A 16920-nucleotide genomic window follows, 5' to 3' on the forward strand; every position below is an offset into this window, starting at 1 on the left:
TTGGTTTGACCTTGAAGAGTCATTTGAAGGTCACGTGAAGGTCACTTCAATTTTTTTAAATGGAACATTCTATATATTTTTGTACATTCTTGTAGCTCATCTCGAGAGCTTTCCAAAACACTATAATTAAGTACATTTTCGTTAAGTACTTTTTGAGTTATGAGGCTTGAAATAATTTCTTAATTTTACATAAACCGTAAAATATCTTGTAAAATATTCATTTTTCGATTACCTTACCTTAATAGTTTTATGTACAAAATAATGAGAGGAATCAATTGGTGTAAAGAAAACACATAGTTGTTTCGAAGAAAAAATATGTAATTTGCAATTAACAATTCCATATTTTTTCTTAAAAACAACTATGTGTTTTCTTTACACCAATTGATTCCTCTCATTATTTTGTACATAAAAGTATTAAGGTAAGATAATCGAAAAATGAATATTTTACAAGATATTTTACGGTTTATGTAAAATTAAGAAATTATTTCAAGCATCATAACTCAAAAAGTACTTAACGGAAAGGTACTTAATTATAGTGTTTTGGAAAGCTCTCGAAATAAGCTACAAGAATGTATAAAAATATATAGGGTATTCCATTTAAAAAAATTGAAGTGACCTTCACGTGACCTTCAAATGACTCTTCAAGGTCAAACCAATGATACCATCTTATGGCCCCCTCGAAACCATACAACTTTTGTCTAAAACATTTTTCTCTATCTTGCTTATTTTTCGAGTTATTTGGCTGCCTAAGTTAAAATGGGTCACCCTGTATATATATATATATATTTGTGAAATAAATATTTTATTACATTTGATTAATATCTTTTAGACTTTGTAAACGTCTACTTCATCTTGTACATTATATCATAGATTGCATTTGCAAAATATGCGATAAATAGGAACTAAATATGCTACAATGTTTAATTTTAGAAATATGTATTTTTTAGAAATGTGTATATAACTATATATCTAATATTATATACTTTTCTAATGTTTATCTGTGTGTAATATAAATGAAAATAAATTGTTTATTATAATGCAATTAGATATTAAATATAAAATTGCTTTTTTCTATTTTATACCATAATGAATGAAATTATTAAAATGTATTTTTATAATAGTATTCAATATACATATATAAATACATATATTGATATAAAATTACACAAAGTTAAACGCTCCCCAAAATTAACAAATTAAAATGAATAATAAGAGGCAATAAGGAGCCAACGCGGTTGTAGGGCGTGAAAAAAAATTTTTCCTCCAGACAGTCAATTGAAACGATCTTTCTTCTTTATTTCATACGTTTCGGCCTCATTTCGAGCCATCTTCAGTGATTCTAATACAATCAAAAAATGCCAATTAAGACAGTAAAAAGGATGCGGTGTCAATACAAAAGAGAAAAAAAAGCATAATCACATACATACAATAGTCTATAGGAGTGAACGCTATCCCATCCAAGTCGATCCACCCGAAAAAGACCGATGCAAGCAGCACTCTCAACGGTAAAAAGCGCGAGGAGCGATGCACTGACAAAGTAAACATAACAGAGTCATATATTTGCAATAAAAATTGATTGACAACAGTCAAGGGCTACTCACTCGGACAACGAGAAGACCGGCAGAGACGAAACGAACACCCAGCACGCAAACAATCAACTAAGTCGAAAATTCAAACAACAACGGAAAGCGATATCAAACTGTGGTCGAACAAAAACAATCCGTGTACATGGAGGGCAAACCTCAGCCCATTAAATCTTAGATATGTTTTCAATAATCGACAGACACGATGTGTTCAACTTTAAAGTATCGCTTTGGAGGTTCAACGAATTCCTTTGGCGCTTGATATGAATCATTTCAGATATTAGTCTTTTACCTAAAAACATTTCCTCATCCAAAATGTCAACCTTATCAAAATCAAAAGTGTGATCAAGCGCTCTATGTTCCGCGATGACGGACGTAAGATTCCTTCTATGTTCTTTGATTCTCGTTTTCAACAAGCGTCCAGTTTGTCCCACGTAAGAAGCGTCGCAGTCCATGCAGTTAATTTTATACACTATATTACTGCGCGAATCTCTCTGCAAACCATCCTTACCGACCTTAATAAATCGGCGTAAGTTATTGATTCCCGTGTAAGAGAGCCTAACATTAAGATTCCCGACGCAATGTCGAAAACGTTCCGATATGTTCCTCACATATGGGACATTAAAATATGTAACCCTGCTTCCCACACTAACATCATCTGTCCCGATCTCAGAGTCCGTCAGAATGTTATTGCATTTGTCACTGAATCTGTGAAACAGAATATTAAGCCGGTCAGCAATAGTGTGAAAGATAAAAGAGAGCGGATATCCATTGTTCAAAAGAATGTTAATGACAAATTCAAAATTTTCTTTATGGAATCTTGGATGAGAAAGCCAGAAAACCTTATCCGTCAAGCCGATTATCGTACCCTTCTTCTGGCAAAGGGGGTGTCGCGACTCAAAGTGGAGGTATCTTCCGGAAAAAGTCGGTTTATGAAACCAATTAAATTCGATAAATCCATTTTCTAAAATGATTGTGATGTCAAGAAAATTCAAACGGTTGTCGACACTCTCCTCCATAGTAAACTGCAGCCTAGTGTGGAACGAATTGAACGTGTTCATAATAGTATTAAGTATCGAGGGGGGAGCCGCCAACACAATATCGTCAACGTATCTGAAATAAAATGGAAGATCCACATCAAGAGTCGCGATCGCCCTAGCTTCTAAATCTTGGAGCGTGATCTCCGCGATGATCGGGGAAAGAGGAGAGCCCATGGGCGTGCCAAATGTTTGTTGATAGCAAACATCATTAAACATAAAAAATGTAGAGTTCAAAATGAGGCGAACTGCCATTAAGAACTCATCGCGAGGTATCTGGCAATTCCCTACTATATAGTCCCATCTGACACAAAGACTGTCCAAGGCCATATCTAACGGTACGTTGGTGAATAGAGAGACGACATCCAGTGAAATCAATTTTACATCACCATCGACATTTCTACCCTTGAGTCTGTCGACAACTTGTGCGCTATTGATAATTTGGCTGTCAGGTCTCGGAATAGACTTATAAATAATGTCATGTAAAAATTTGGCGAGGCCATAAAGAGGCGTGTTCTTAGATGAGACTATAATGCGTAACGGCTTATTTTTCTTATGAATTTTCGGCAGCCCATAGGCCCTCGGTAAAACGCCATCCGTACAATTTAACGCTCTGTATCTCGCAACAGAGATGTAATCACGAGCTCTCCATCTCACTAACAAATCATGCAAACTGCTAATCACCTTATTAATCGGGTTCTTATTTACTACTCTATACGTGTTTTTGTCTGCTAACAAAATAGACATATTAGAAAGATAATCGTCCTTATTCAACGCGACTGTTATATTGCCTTTATCGGCTCTCGTGAACAAAATGTCAGGATTCTCCTTTGTGAATTCTTTTACAGCATTCAAAGAACTCAAAATAATTTCATCAACAGGAGACTTTTTTGAAAAGGAATTATAAAAGGTACTTATAATAGGGAAAGATCTGTTTCTCAACGTCGTACGTATCTCTGTGGGCAGCCTGTTGATGTTATACTCCACATTCTTCAGTAATTCGACAGTCGTTCTTTCCTTGTCAACCACCGGTAAACAAAATTTCTCTCCAAGTTGTAGTAAACGCTTCACATCATGGGGTATGGGCGCCGAAGATAAATTAACAAACCATTCGTCTCTTAATTCCAAGATCGGAGAAACACGTGGCGAGAAAGATGAAGGATCAAGGTTGATACAAATAGAAGAGGGGGAGGGTAGGGGATTAAAGGAAAAATTCACATTATTATATATTGCTGAAGATTGACTAACTGGATGCGTCACAACTGCAGATTTATGATTCGGATGCATGTAAAAATAACGAATCGGACGAATATCTTTCAGTGTCTCTTTCAGTTGTTTATTTAACAACCATTTAAACTTCTTGTCCAGTTTCGAACTTACATAGAGATAGAAAGCGCGCTGAGACCTACTCTGTTTAACAAAAAAATTATTACAGATAGATATCGGTAAATTGTTAGATATAAGTCGAACAACAACAAACATCTCGCGGCGCAATGCTCGAATGTGTCTGTACGAATCCTTAATTTCGTTCTTCAATATATCCGTAACGAACCTAGACCTTAAATTAACATGTCGCCTGCGTGACACGGAATGGTGTAATTCATTAAGATAACGGTTACAAAAACTCAGATGTTGTGGTGTTACATTGTGACTAATGCACTTCCTCAAAAATATAATACGCAAATTTAATCTAGACAACCGCTTGTTAATCCAAACCCATTTCTTTAAATAAGATACAGTCCTAAAACCGAAATAAAAGCTAACAAATTGAAAAAAGGTTGAAAAACGCATATTTTCAGCCAGCGCAATATTAACATAAAATTACACAAAGTTAAACGCTCCCCAAAATTAACAAATTAAAATGAATAATAAGAGGCAATAAGGAGCCAACGCGGTTGTAGGGCGTGAAAAAAAATTTTTCCTCCAGACAGTCAATTGAAACGATCTTTCTTCTTTATTTCATACGTTTCGGCCTCATTTCGAGCCATCTTCAGTGATTCTAATACAATCAAAAAATGCCAATTAAGACAGTAAAAAGGATGCGGTGTCAATACAAAAGAGAAAAAAAAGCATAATCACATACATACAATAGTCTATAGGAGTGAACGCTATCCCATCCAAGTCGATCCACCCGAAAAAGACCGATGCAAGCAGTACTCTCAACGGTAAAAAGCGCGAGGAGCGATGCACTGACAAAGTAAAACAGAGTCATATATTTGCAATAAAAATTGATTGACAACAGTCAAGGGCTACTCACTCGGACAACGAGAAGACCGACAGAGACGAAACGAACATCCAGCACGCAAACAATCAACTAAGTCGAAAATTCAAACAACAACGGAAAGCGCTATCAAACTGTGGTCGAACAAAAACAATCCATGTACATGGAGGGCAAACATCAGCTCATTAAATCTTAGATATGTTTTCAATAATCGACAGACACGATGTGTTCAACTTTAAAGTATCGCTTTGGAGGTTCAACGAATTCCTTTGGCGCTTGATATGAATCATTTCAGATATTAGTCTTTTACCTAAAAACATTTCCTCATCCAAAATGTCAACCTTATCAAAATCAAAAGTGTGATCAAGCGCTCTATGTTCCGCGATGACGGACGTAAGATTCCTTCTATGTTCTTTGATTCTCGTTTTCAACAAGCGTCCAGTTTGTCCCATGTAAGAAGCGTCGCAGTCCATGCAGTTAATTTTATACACTATATTACTGCGCGAATCTCTCTGCAAACCATCCTTACCGACCTTAATAAATCGGCGTAAGTTATTGATTCCCGTGTAAGAGAGCCTAACATTAAGATTCCCGACGCAATGTCGAAAACGTTCCGATATGTTCCTCACATATGGGACATTAAAATATGTAACCCTGCTTCCCACACTAACATCATCTGTCCCGATCTCACAGTCCGTCAGAATGTTATTGCATTTGTCACTGAATCTGTGAAACAGAATATTAAGCCGGTCAGCAATAGTGTGAAAGATAAAAGAGAGCGGATATCCATTGTTCAAAAGAATGTTAATGACAAATTCAAAATTTTCTTTATGGAATCTTGGATGAGAAAGCCAGAAAACCTTATCCGTCAAGCCGATTATCGTACCCTTCTTCTGGCAAAGGGGGTGTCGCGACTCAAAGTGGAGGTATCTTCCGGAAAAAGTCGGTTTATGAAACCAATTAAATTCGATAAATCCATTTTCTAAAATGATTGTGATGTCAAGAAAATTCAAACGGTTGTCGACACTCTCCTCCATAGTAAACTGCAGCCTAGTGTGGAACGAATTGAACGTGTTCATAATAGTATTAAGTATCGAGGGGGGAGCCGCCAACACAATATCGTCAACGTATCTGAAATAAAATGGAAGATCCACATCAAGAGTCGCGATCGCCCTAGCTTCTAAATCTTGGAGCGTGATCTCCGCGATGATCGGGGAAAGAGGAGAGCCCATGGGCGTGCCAAATGTTTGTTGATAGCAAACATCATTAAACATAAAAAATGTAGAGTTCAAAATGAGGCGAACTGCCATTAAGAACTCATCGCGAGGTATCTGGCAATTCCCTACTATATAGTCCCATCTGACACAAAGACTGTCCAAGGCCATATCTACATATATTGATTATTATTGTAAATGTACACGTATTCATAATTTTTTCACACACATTATGGTATAAAATACAAAACAGATAATTATATATTCAACATCTAATATGTATTATAAATAATAAACAATTTATTTGCATTTATTAGACACAGATAAAAATAAGAAAAGTATAGGATATTATATATATAGTGTTATATACACATATTTCTCAGAAACATTATAACATATTTAGTTCCTATTTATTGCATATTTTGCATATGCAAAGCCATGATATAATGAAGCCATGTACAAGATGTAGACATATGCAAAGTGTCTAAGAGATATAAATATGATAAAATATTTATTTTACAAATATATATATATATATATTGCGTCTTTTTATTTTTAATTTTTCGATCCTCCTCGGGTGTTGGAGAGGAGGATGTTAATGGGGAGCGAAAACGCCGTCAAAAAAAAAGACACAAGGTGGATAGAGATACTCGCGCTCGGAGGAACTAAGATGGAGGGCGTTCTCGCGCGAGCCGCGGCGAAGCGAAGGCCGTCTCGAAATCTCGAAGATGGGCGCCAGATACGGTTTTTCACGTATCAATTCGCAAAATCGTCAGAATAACGCGAAGAACGTTAGCCTGTTTCGCCACGGGCCGACCAGCTCACCTAACGGTAGAGGGGCAGGGTCCGTTGGAAAGGATATTGAATTATTTTATGCGAAGCTGTCGGTGATTACGAAAATTGACGAGCACAACGGAATTTAACACACACGAGAAACGAACACTCAAATAAATTACGCGAATTTAATATAAAAGAGAAGGTAACAAATTTATTTAAATAAAAGAAATATAATAGAAAAGAATATAAAGGGAAAGAAATAACAAGTTCTAGAAAGAAATAGTAATAATGACATAAATTAGCGAGACTGAATTAACGAAATATAACTGAGTTTAACATAAATGCGAAAATTTGAAATAACGTACAACAGATCGACAGCGGTGATAACAATAGCAATACGAAATCGAGATCATAAGACAGCGGAGATATTTATCGTCCTCCAGGCCCGTTTTTATGGCCGGACTTTGCGAAACCGAACGGCGTGTCGAGAGCGTAACGGAAATTTCGACAATCTCCTCGAGGACGCATTTAACAGATCTATTCCCTTTGTTACTCGCTCTTTTAATCGACAGCACTATGTTTGAAATGAGGTTAATAATTGAGCGATAGTAATCAAGCGATTTGCGAAGACGAAAAATCTCGCTTGCTACGAGCAAGATCGATTCACTCGGAATTCGATAGCCGTCGGACGCCGCTTCGCCTCTTTTCGGCGTAACGCTTTCTATCTACGCGAAACCCTCGAATTTCGACACTTTCTTATGCACCGCGACACACTCCAACGTACGACAAATACCGCGCAATAAACGCAATTCGTACAAGTATCAAGAGCGACAAGGACAGCACGACATTTGCCACGTCGTCACACGCACACGGTCACACGCTCACATACACGCTAATTACAGACGAAAATTGCCCGGAGATCGATTGCGGGGATGTCTTACGCGGTTTCGACAACTCTTTTCGACAGCACGGATAGCGGACGCATTCCCCGCGATTTACCGCGCACGTGGTCGATATATGAGAGCCGGTCACTACGCGTTTTACGACACCCCGAATCCCGGAGAGAGACGAACGGTTCCTTATCAGCTACGGCCTACGTTACGATCGTCCTTGATGCCTCGGTCGCTTGTCTCCGGTCGCCCGAAATACACGAAAATCGCGAGCTCGGTACAATGCCCGAGCGACAACGAGACACGAAAATGGCGACGGCGACAGAACGGCCGGTCCGCGGACGGAATCGCGTACGTGGCGTACAAAATAGCGATGGGCAACCTCACCGATACTCGCTCCCGTTGACAGGGGATGATCCTCGGTCTCATCCTCTCGACAACCTCGGCTGCGACACACAAAACGACAACGACAAAATACGTTTCACAGAACGACTACAAGCTGAGAGCGCCCGCACCAGAGTGAATCCCTGGATCTCGCGATCCAGGGTCGATAGCGGCGTCAATTCTGCGCGCAGGGGTGCGCGGGTTAGCGGCCAATAGCGCCGCGACACGCGAGGTATTACTGCGCCCCGCGACAACGCCGTATCGGGGGTCGTAACGGTCCCGATACTTTAAAAATGCTGACTTTCGGCGATCCTGTTATCCACGATCGTCCGGAGGTAGATTTTCCGTCCTCCCTCCTCTGAGGGTGGCGCCGATCCGGCCCGGTTATTTCGGCCCACAAGACAGATGATTTCCTTCCTTTATTTGAAGGGGGCGAAATCCACCCGCGACTCTGTTCCTCCGGCGTTGTCGTATCGGCTGTCGTAATGATTCCTCTTGGGCCTCTTCTGGTTTCCCTCCGGCGGGTTGCCCGACGTACAAAAATGATACAAAAAAAATAATTAATACTAGCGCGAAAAAGGATAATGGCTCGTCTCTCCGGAGATTTCGATACGGCTCTCGCAATCTTTTTCTGGCGCGGCCGCTCGGCTCGCGCCCCGTGAAGATTTCCGGGGCGGATGGACGCGCGTCGGGACGGCAACGTCACACCATATATATATATATATATATATATATATATATATATATATATATATATATATATATTACTATACATTTATAATTGAAGAAAAAGTCAAACTAAAGAAGAATATGCTTTTCTTAATTTTAGTCGTATATGATAAATACAAAATTAATTATTAAATTAATATAATACGGTTACACAAATTGAATATAGTTATGTTTATTTTACACTTTACATCATAATTACACAAACAATGAATACATGTTCCAACAATATTCAATATATGTATTTATATATGTATATTATAAGTATTATTTTATTCATTATAATATAAAATACAAAATAAAAATAATTATATATTCAATAAGTATGTATTTAAATATTACAATTTATTTGTATTTATTATATACAGATAAATATAAGTCAAGTGTATAACATTAGATGTTTATTATATACAAATATTTTTTAAATTTAATTTACACACATTTTGTATATGCCTATTCGTTCTCTACATTATATTCAGCCTTGCGGCGAAATTTTGGTCGAGAAAAAAAGTCGTTTTTTTATAACCATTTGAAACGACACATGTACAAAGATCACGCGGTGTGTACTATTATTACCACACAACAAATGTATTTCAGCGAGCGAGCGAAAGAGAATGATAGAAGCGAGCGAGACAGTAATAGGAGCGAACGTGACAGTAATAGGAGCGAGCGAGAGGGACATAGCAGTTGGAAGAGAAAACTCGAGGATCGAGCCTTTCCTTGCACGCTGCTATTCTCCTCTCGCTCGCTCCTATTACTGTCTCGTTCGCTCCTATTACTGTTTCCCTCGCTCCTATTGTTGTCTCGCTCGCTCCTATCACTGTCTCGCTCGCTCCTATTGCTATCTCGCTCACTCTCATGCCGACTGCGTCGGTAACATTTTTTTTAGTTCTTTGAAGGCGGCGCTCAAAATCGCGCATGAGTTCGCCGATGATTCCAGCATCCCCTTAAAATATTTGTGTTTTGAAACGTAATTACAATAAAGAGAACTTAGATAGATAGATTGCCACATTACATTTGTGACGCGCACGTTCCTGAGCGCTCCTTAGTTACGAGCGGCGCGAGCGGTAAGAGGGAAACGGCGGGTACCTGATTGACCACGTCGCCAATTGGCCAATTCAAAATAGGACTCTCTGATTGGTTAATCGTTGCTGGTTACCCTAGGCACAGGCCGATATAATTTTGGCTGTGGTCAATCGCAACGTGGTCAAACGGGATTCTTCCGAGGGGAACAGTAGGCGTAAGCTAAGAAATTTGGCCGAAAGTTGCAAGCAAATCCCAGCACTGATCTAAGACACTAATATAAGGCCGCGACACAGGTCCTACGAATCACGGCTTATCGGTCAAATAGGGCTATTATAGCCGCATCTCCTCTAGCTTTTGCAAGGAATTCCAGAGCTCCATGTAATTAACCGCAGACGGTTAATTTTTTTCTAATTCCATCATATATGTATCTATATACAGAATATTAAATCGATCGTTTTTGAGAAATGATATTAAAATAAAAATTTAGTAGTTAATGACATGACATTAAAGTGACTGAAAATGGACTTATAATCGCCATAAAGTTGATTTCTAAGTCGACTTATTAGCTGACTGACAGTGACTATAGCTTTAGATTTAGATACATAATTCTTTAGATACACATCCATACAGAAAATAATTAGATATCCTCTAGATATCCTTCATGGACACTAAGGATATCCATGAATATACGAAAAACAGTCATTAGAGATGCTGTAGATATCCAAATGTCCGCAATTCGAAGTTTCATAGATATCTACAAGATATATAAACCAATATCCTGTAGATATCCGTACAATGTTCAGTGGATATTTATATAGATACATTTACTATTATGTATTAATATTTATTCTATCTTCTATAATACATATATGACGAAATTCGTCATAAAAAAAATTAACCGTCTGCGGTTAATTTTTGGAGCTCTGGGGCTCCTCTCACAAAAAATAGAAGAGATATGGCTATAACAATCTTCGAGCTAATGCGCTCTTTGACCGATAAGCCATGACTCGCGGGACCTGTGCCGCGGCCTTATAATACTGTCTTAGATGGATCCCACTTTTGGGTTAGGCATTTTCCTTTTCGCCATCTAGCGGCAAGGCGTGAAACTCGTAGAAATATATGAATATCCATTGGATATCTTTGGTAGCTACTTGGTGAATATACACTTACACTCAAAAAAATGGGCTACTAAATTTTAGCAAAATTTTTTAACATCTTTTAATGGCAACAAATCAACAAAAAATCACCGTATTGATATGAAATAAAGCTCAAATTAAAGTTCTCTTAATAATTAAAAAAACCAAATTTGAGTTACAAACAATGTTTTACAAAATGACGAATGCTGAAGATAGACTTTGAGAAATAGAAAACAAATTTTTTTTAAACTGCTGCATTGCTCACGAAAATCGGCTCCCTGGTGCAAAAATGGTGCTTTTTAAGCTTATTTATTTTTTAACAAATCCATATTTTAATCAATTTTCTACGACCTTTTTTGATAAAGTTATACCATTTTGGAGAAAATGTTACAAAATGAAACTTTCCTTGTAAAATCTGCAATTCAGAAACAAATTATCATGGAAAACTTTTTCAAAAAAGAAATTAAAGTGTAACTTGATCCAAGATGCTTTACATAGAGTAGAGGTAGACGGTTAGATTTAAATCTTTCCTCAAAATGATATAACTTTATCAAAAAAGATCGTAGAAAATTGATTAAAATATGAATTTATTAGGAAATAAATGAACTTTTTAAAAATCCATACATTTTTGTACCAGAAAACAAATATTTTTGTAAAATTTTTGTTCCAGTTAAAAAAAAATTTGTTTCTCACTTCTCAAAGTCTAAATTCAACGTCTGTCATTTTAAAATATTTTTTCTAAAATATTTTTTGTAACTCAAATTTATGTTTTTGCTTCTTAAAAGAAATGTTTAAGCTTTAATTTGAGTTTTGTTTCATCTTAATATGATGATTTTTCGCTGATTTATTGTTATTGAAAGATGTTAAAAAATTGCGCTAAAATTTAGTGGTCCGTATTTTTTGTGTGTGAATGTAGATATGTGGATAACATGTGTATATCTTGTGAATATTTCCGGTAGCTACTTAGTGGATGTGAATGTTATATATGCATCTACTATTAGTTATCTATAGAGGATATGGACCTCATATAGACATTTAGATTTATTAGATATCTATTCGATAAATTTTTTCGTGTGAGTAATAGATTTAGATACATAATTCTTGTAACACTTTAATGAAATGGTAAAATAGCATACACGCTCAAACGCTATACATGCCGTGTGCGCGCCGCTTCTGATTCAAGCGTAATCTAAGAAGCTTATTCGTTAGCTTAAAGTTGCTCTCACTTAAAAAGTAAAGCGGGGAGCGCAGACTTTTGCATAAGCGCATAACCATAAGCATAAGGAAATTGATTGGTCCACAAGTATACGCATAAGAAAATGAACCAATCAATTTTCTTATGCTTACCCACACGGAACAAAAACCTCTAATGGATGTCCACTAGACGTCTACCATGGAGATTCGAAACCTCCATTAGATGTCCATGAAACGTCCCGTAAACATCTACTAGACATCCACAGTTCTGCATTTCATACCTCCATTTGACATCCATTAGACGTATTCATAAATGTCATATGTACGTTATATGGAGTAATTTTAGATATTGAATGAAGCGTTCATGGATGTCATATGTACGTTATATGGAGTAATTATAGATATTTTGTGGAGCTCTTATGGATGTTAGATATACGTTATATGGAGTAATTATAGATATTTTGCCGAGCTTTCATGGATGTCATATGTACGTTATATGGAGTAACAAATAGATAATGAACGGATCATTTTTGTTTATTGGCCGGACATTTACTTGTCCGACTTATAAAATCGATTTAATATCTGAAGTTCCTCTATTAAAACTGTATCAGAAATTAGATCGAAGTAATACTTTTAATTTTATCTGTCGCCTTTTGCAAGCTTTATATAATTCTCACGACTAAAACTCAAGTACGAGAAAAAAAGCGCACCATAGCGGTAAACGAACGAACTAGTGCGATTACTGATTTTACAGTGAAATTTTACTTCCACTGACTATAATTATTAGTGAGATATAAGATAAAGTAACAAAAAATAATATTTACCAATACTAGGAAAAATAATTAATAAAAATTATTTATGTTAAGAGAAATGTGTACACATCTATCATACATCCATAACCGACGTCTAATGGACATCCATGATGAATTTACAAACGACATCTACCGTGGAAATAATATGGATTTCTATTAGAGATCCATTGAACATCCACCGTGGAGATAGAGGTCACATGGAGGTATGGAGGTTATATGGACCTCCAATGGATGTCATGTTCCGTGTGGATAGAGATATAGTTGTATGTAGAAACCTGTCGTATATTCATAACAGATGTCCAGTAGACATCCATGATGGATTTGTAGATGACATCTACCATGGAGGTAATATGGATTTCTATTAGAGATATATGTACGTAAAAATCTATCATATATCCATAACAGATATCCAGTAGACATCCATGATGGATTTGTAGAAGATATCTACCATGAGAGGTAATATGGACCATCTTCCATTAGAAATCTATTCAATATCCACCATGGACATAGATGTCGTATGGAATTCTGGAGGTTGTATGGACGTCCAATGGATGTCAAGTTCCGTGTGGGTATGGTTATGCGCTTATGCAAAAATCTGTGCTCCCCGCTTAGTACTCAAACGTAATTTTGCCAGAGGAAAAAGTTGTTTGTTTTGATACGAACAATCACGCTATGGAATCCGTATCCGCGAATTCTGAAACACCCTGTATAATTTTAACTATAATTTAAATATATTTATACACATATGTATGTATGCAAATATAAAATTCACAAAAAGTGGGCGCCCGTTAATCTTGTTGCATTACTGCTTTCTGCCACGAGAGACCAGAAAGCATTTTCAGGCCGTATCTCGGCCGTAAAGCCTCCGCTACAATGACTCGAGTGTATCTACAATTCAGTCGTACAGTCGTATTGATGGTCGCTTGAGGTGATAATTTCGGTCGTAAAGCAGTCGCAGTCGCTCGAATAGGTTCAATTCCTATTCGAGCGACTACGATTTATTCCTACGACAAACCAATCAGAGAATAGTGTCCCAACGAGCGCGTTTTGAATTGTACGTTGTACCGCCAGATAATGACGGACGTGCGAGAGATACGGACAGTGATAGATTACTTTCGAGACAGTGTGTGCATTTTTTTACCCTCAAGAATCTCGACAAAATAAAAGTTTTAGCGCTCAAAAACAACACAAAAAATGAATTTAAATGAATATAATCTAGAAATACAAAATGAGGGAACAATTTTTATATGTGATGAAAATTCTTCGGACGAAGTTGTTCTTGGATTTGATTGCACTTGTTGAAGGCAATCCTCAACTTTACGCAAAAGGAAAGGCGGGTTACCGCAATATACAAGAAATAGATATGGCATGGACAGCTATTAGTAAAGCCATGAAATATCTAATAAGTGGTGAGTTCCAATTTTTTGTACATGCAGATTATGTGTAACATCATGTGTCATCGTTATGAACATATATTCCATTATTTGTTATAGGATCACAGGCGAAGCATAGGTGGGAAACGCTGCGAAATCTCTACGATCGGGCAAGGCGAAAAATAGTAATGCTTATAAAACAGCAAGAATTATCAGGGAAGCTCAGGGAGGAATGATGTGTCTTATGAAAATCTTTTGACACCACAGAGCAAGATTATTCATCGTTTCATGTCTCGTCTGTATATTCCACGAAAGTAAGTATTCCCATACAGCACACAAAGATTGCATACACATTACAGCAATCTTTCACCCCAATGTTGCAACGTTGCAAATTCACTGCAAAATGTTGCTGCACCATTGTTATGGGATTGCAGCAACGTTAAAATGTCCGCTTTTAGGAATATTGCAATGTAAGATTGTAGCAATGTTACGGTGAAACATATTTGTAATATTAAAACGCGTTTTGCTACAAATGCAGATATCGTTTTAAATTTAATAAATAAACTTTAAAAATATAAAAAAATGTTTAAGAAAAATGCCTTTAAAAAAACATCTATTAGTGTTTTTTTATTAGATGTTTCTTAAATATTTATCTCAATAATATACATACAATTATTTTACATACATTCGACACCAGAATATTTTAATACGTGCAATAAGTGAACTATTTCCTATTTACCCATTCAATTAAGAAAAATCTGTTTAATATTCTGAAACCCAATGAGGGATCCAGATTATTAAACAAATTATTTGTTTAATAATCTAGATCCCTCATTAGGATTCAGAATATTAAATAAACCAAGTCAGTTTATCAGAAATTAAACTGACACAAGACGAAATATAATTACTACATTAGTCCTTTGTAGACCTTATATCCACCTTTGATGAATTCGAATACGAATTAGTTAAATCGGGTGTCGCCGCGTAGCGGCAAGTAAAGAAACACATGTTATACATTTTCGCTATGTTAAAACGTTGCTGCAACATTGCCAAAGTAATATTACAAAATAATGTCTCTGCATTATTTCTGCACATTACACTACAGTGAGCAATGTTGTAACATTGCAGCAATGTTAATGCAAGCTTCTGTGCTATATGGGATTGATTCATATTAAGTTCTTTGTTTCCAATTATGCAAATAGTGCTCTCTTAATTCAGGAAAATTATGTTGTAGGACGTTCTCTAATTATACCAATCCTTCATTATCTACATCATCCTCTTCATGGTCTTCTTCTACTTCTGGAAACAAATCTTCCTTTAAGCTTCCCTCTAGATCATTAGTGAAGCAACCTTCACCATCTCTAATTTCCGCACCACGAGCATCAATTCATATCATCACCTAAAGGTTCCTCAAAAGATTCGCTTCTTTGGACTCAAGAATTTGAAAACATTTCTGAAAGTAAACAATAAACCAATATTTCTAAAAAGAAATTTCTGATTAAAATTGCTGATTATAAATGCTCCTAACATTTCTAAATAAATTTTAGATAATGAGAGTACTTACCAGAGTGAGTGTTTATTTACAATATCTAAATCAGATATTAAAAAAAGGAAGAAGATTTGTAATGAAGAATTTGGTGAGAGCACTTCTGAAAGTAAGCGATAAACCACTATTCCTAAGAGAAATTATTAATTGTGAATGTTCCTAACATTTCTAAATAAATTTCAGATAGCGAGAGTACTGGTTCTCAGAGTGAACGCTCATTTATAATGCCCGAATCAAATATTAAAAAAGGGAAGAAGATTTGTAATCAAGATTTTGATGAAAGTAAGCGATAAACCACTATTTCTCAGAGAAATTACTAATTGTGAATGTTCCTAACATTTTTAAATAAATTTCAGATTGTGACCCAGGTAGCAAGCACACGTCATTTTGACGTTTCAAATTGGTCATTCACTGTCTATTCTTGACGTCACGAATTGACGTTTTTATGACGTAAAAGTGACGATCTAATGTCACAGATTCTTGATGTCATGACATGTACCACATTTTGACGTCATAAAATGTACCATATTTTGACGTCTTTTTCTTAGCATAATAATATATTTAATAGTGTTGTCGAATAAAGCACTCTCTAAAAGTGAATCAGTGTATTATCACTGAAAAACAGTAAATAGTCACTGATTACAGCAGTTATAAATACAGCACTGTAAATCAGTGATATTTTATTGAAAGAATCAGTTAATAATTTTGACTATTTCAATCAGTAATATCTCAGTAATATTTCTCAATATCAGTAATATTTCTTTTGCCAGTAATATCCCATACAGCACAGAACATTGCAGTAATATTGCGACAATATTGCAATGTTGCTGCAATGTTACAACAATATTAATAATATTGCTGCAATATTCGGTGCTGTATGGGATTAAACTACAATTCATCTCTCTATCTATTTCATAAATATAATATAAATATAATAAATATAAAAATAAATAAATATATATAAATATAAATAAATATATATAAAATTAAAAATTTTATTT

At 36.1% G+C, this 16920-nt stretch overlaps 2 protein-coding genes and 1 pseudogene across 3 annotated transcripts; 1 reads left to right on the forward strand and 2 right to left on the reverse strand.

Annotated features, from left to right (window-relative positions):
* Nucleotides 1-1750: 1750 nt before the first annotated feature.
* LOC145962432 (uncharacterized) lies at nt 1751-3367 on the reverse strand. Its single transcript, XM_083083488.1, has one exon. It carries the CDS (start codon nt 3365-3367, stop codon nt 1751-1753), a length of 1617 nt encoding a protein of 538 aa, XP_082939614.1.
* A 1659-nt stretch (nt 3368-5026) lies between these two features.
* Nucleotides 5027-6226, reverse strand: LOC145962433 (uncharacterized). The gene has a single exon (XM_083083491.1). The coding sequence runs from the start codon at nt 6224-6226 to the stop codon at nt 5027-5029; it is 1200 nt and encodes a 399-aa protein (XP_082939617.1).
* A 5594-nt stretch (nt 6227-11820) lies between these two features.
* Nucleotides 11821-15867, forward strand: LOC145963084 (uncharacterized; annotated as a pseudogene). The gene is made up of 3 exons (XR_014436070.1): nt 11821-14409; nt 14494-14687; nt 15608-15867. The product of XR_014436070.1 is annotated as an uncharacterized LOC145963084 (transcript).
* Nucleotides 15868-16920: the final 1053 nt, after the last annotated feature.

This window comes from Camponotus vicinus, unplaced genomic scaffold (assembly GCF_025532165.1).
Source record: "Camponotus vicinus isolate PSW18456_S1 unplaced genomic scaffold, iyCamVici1.0 SCAF_12, whole genome shotgun sequence".
NCBI classification, from domain to species: domain Eukaryota; kingdom Metazoa; phylum Arthropoda; class Insecta; order Hymenoptera; family Formicidae; genus Camponotus; species Camponotus vicinus.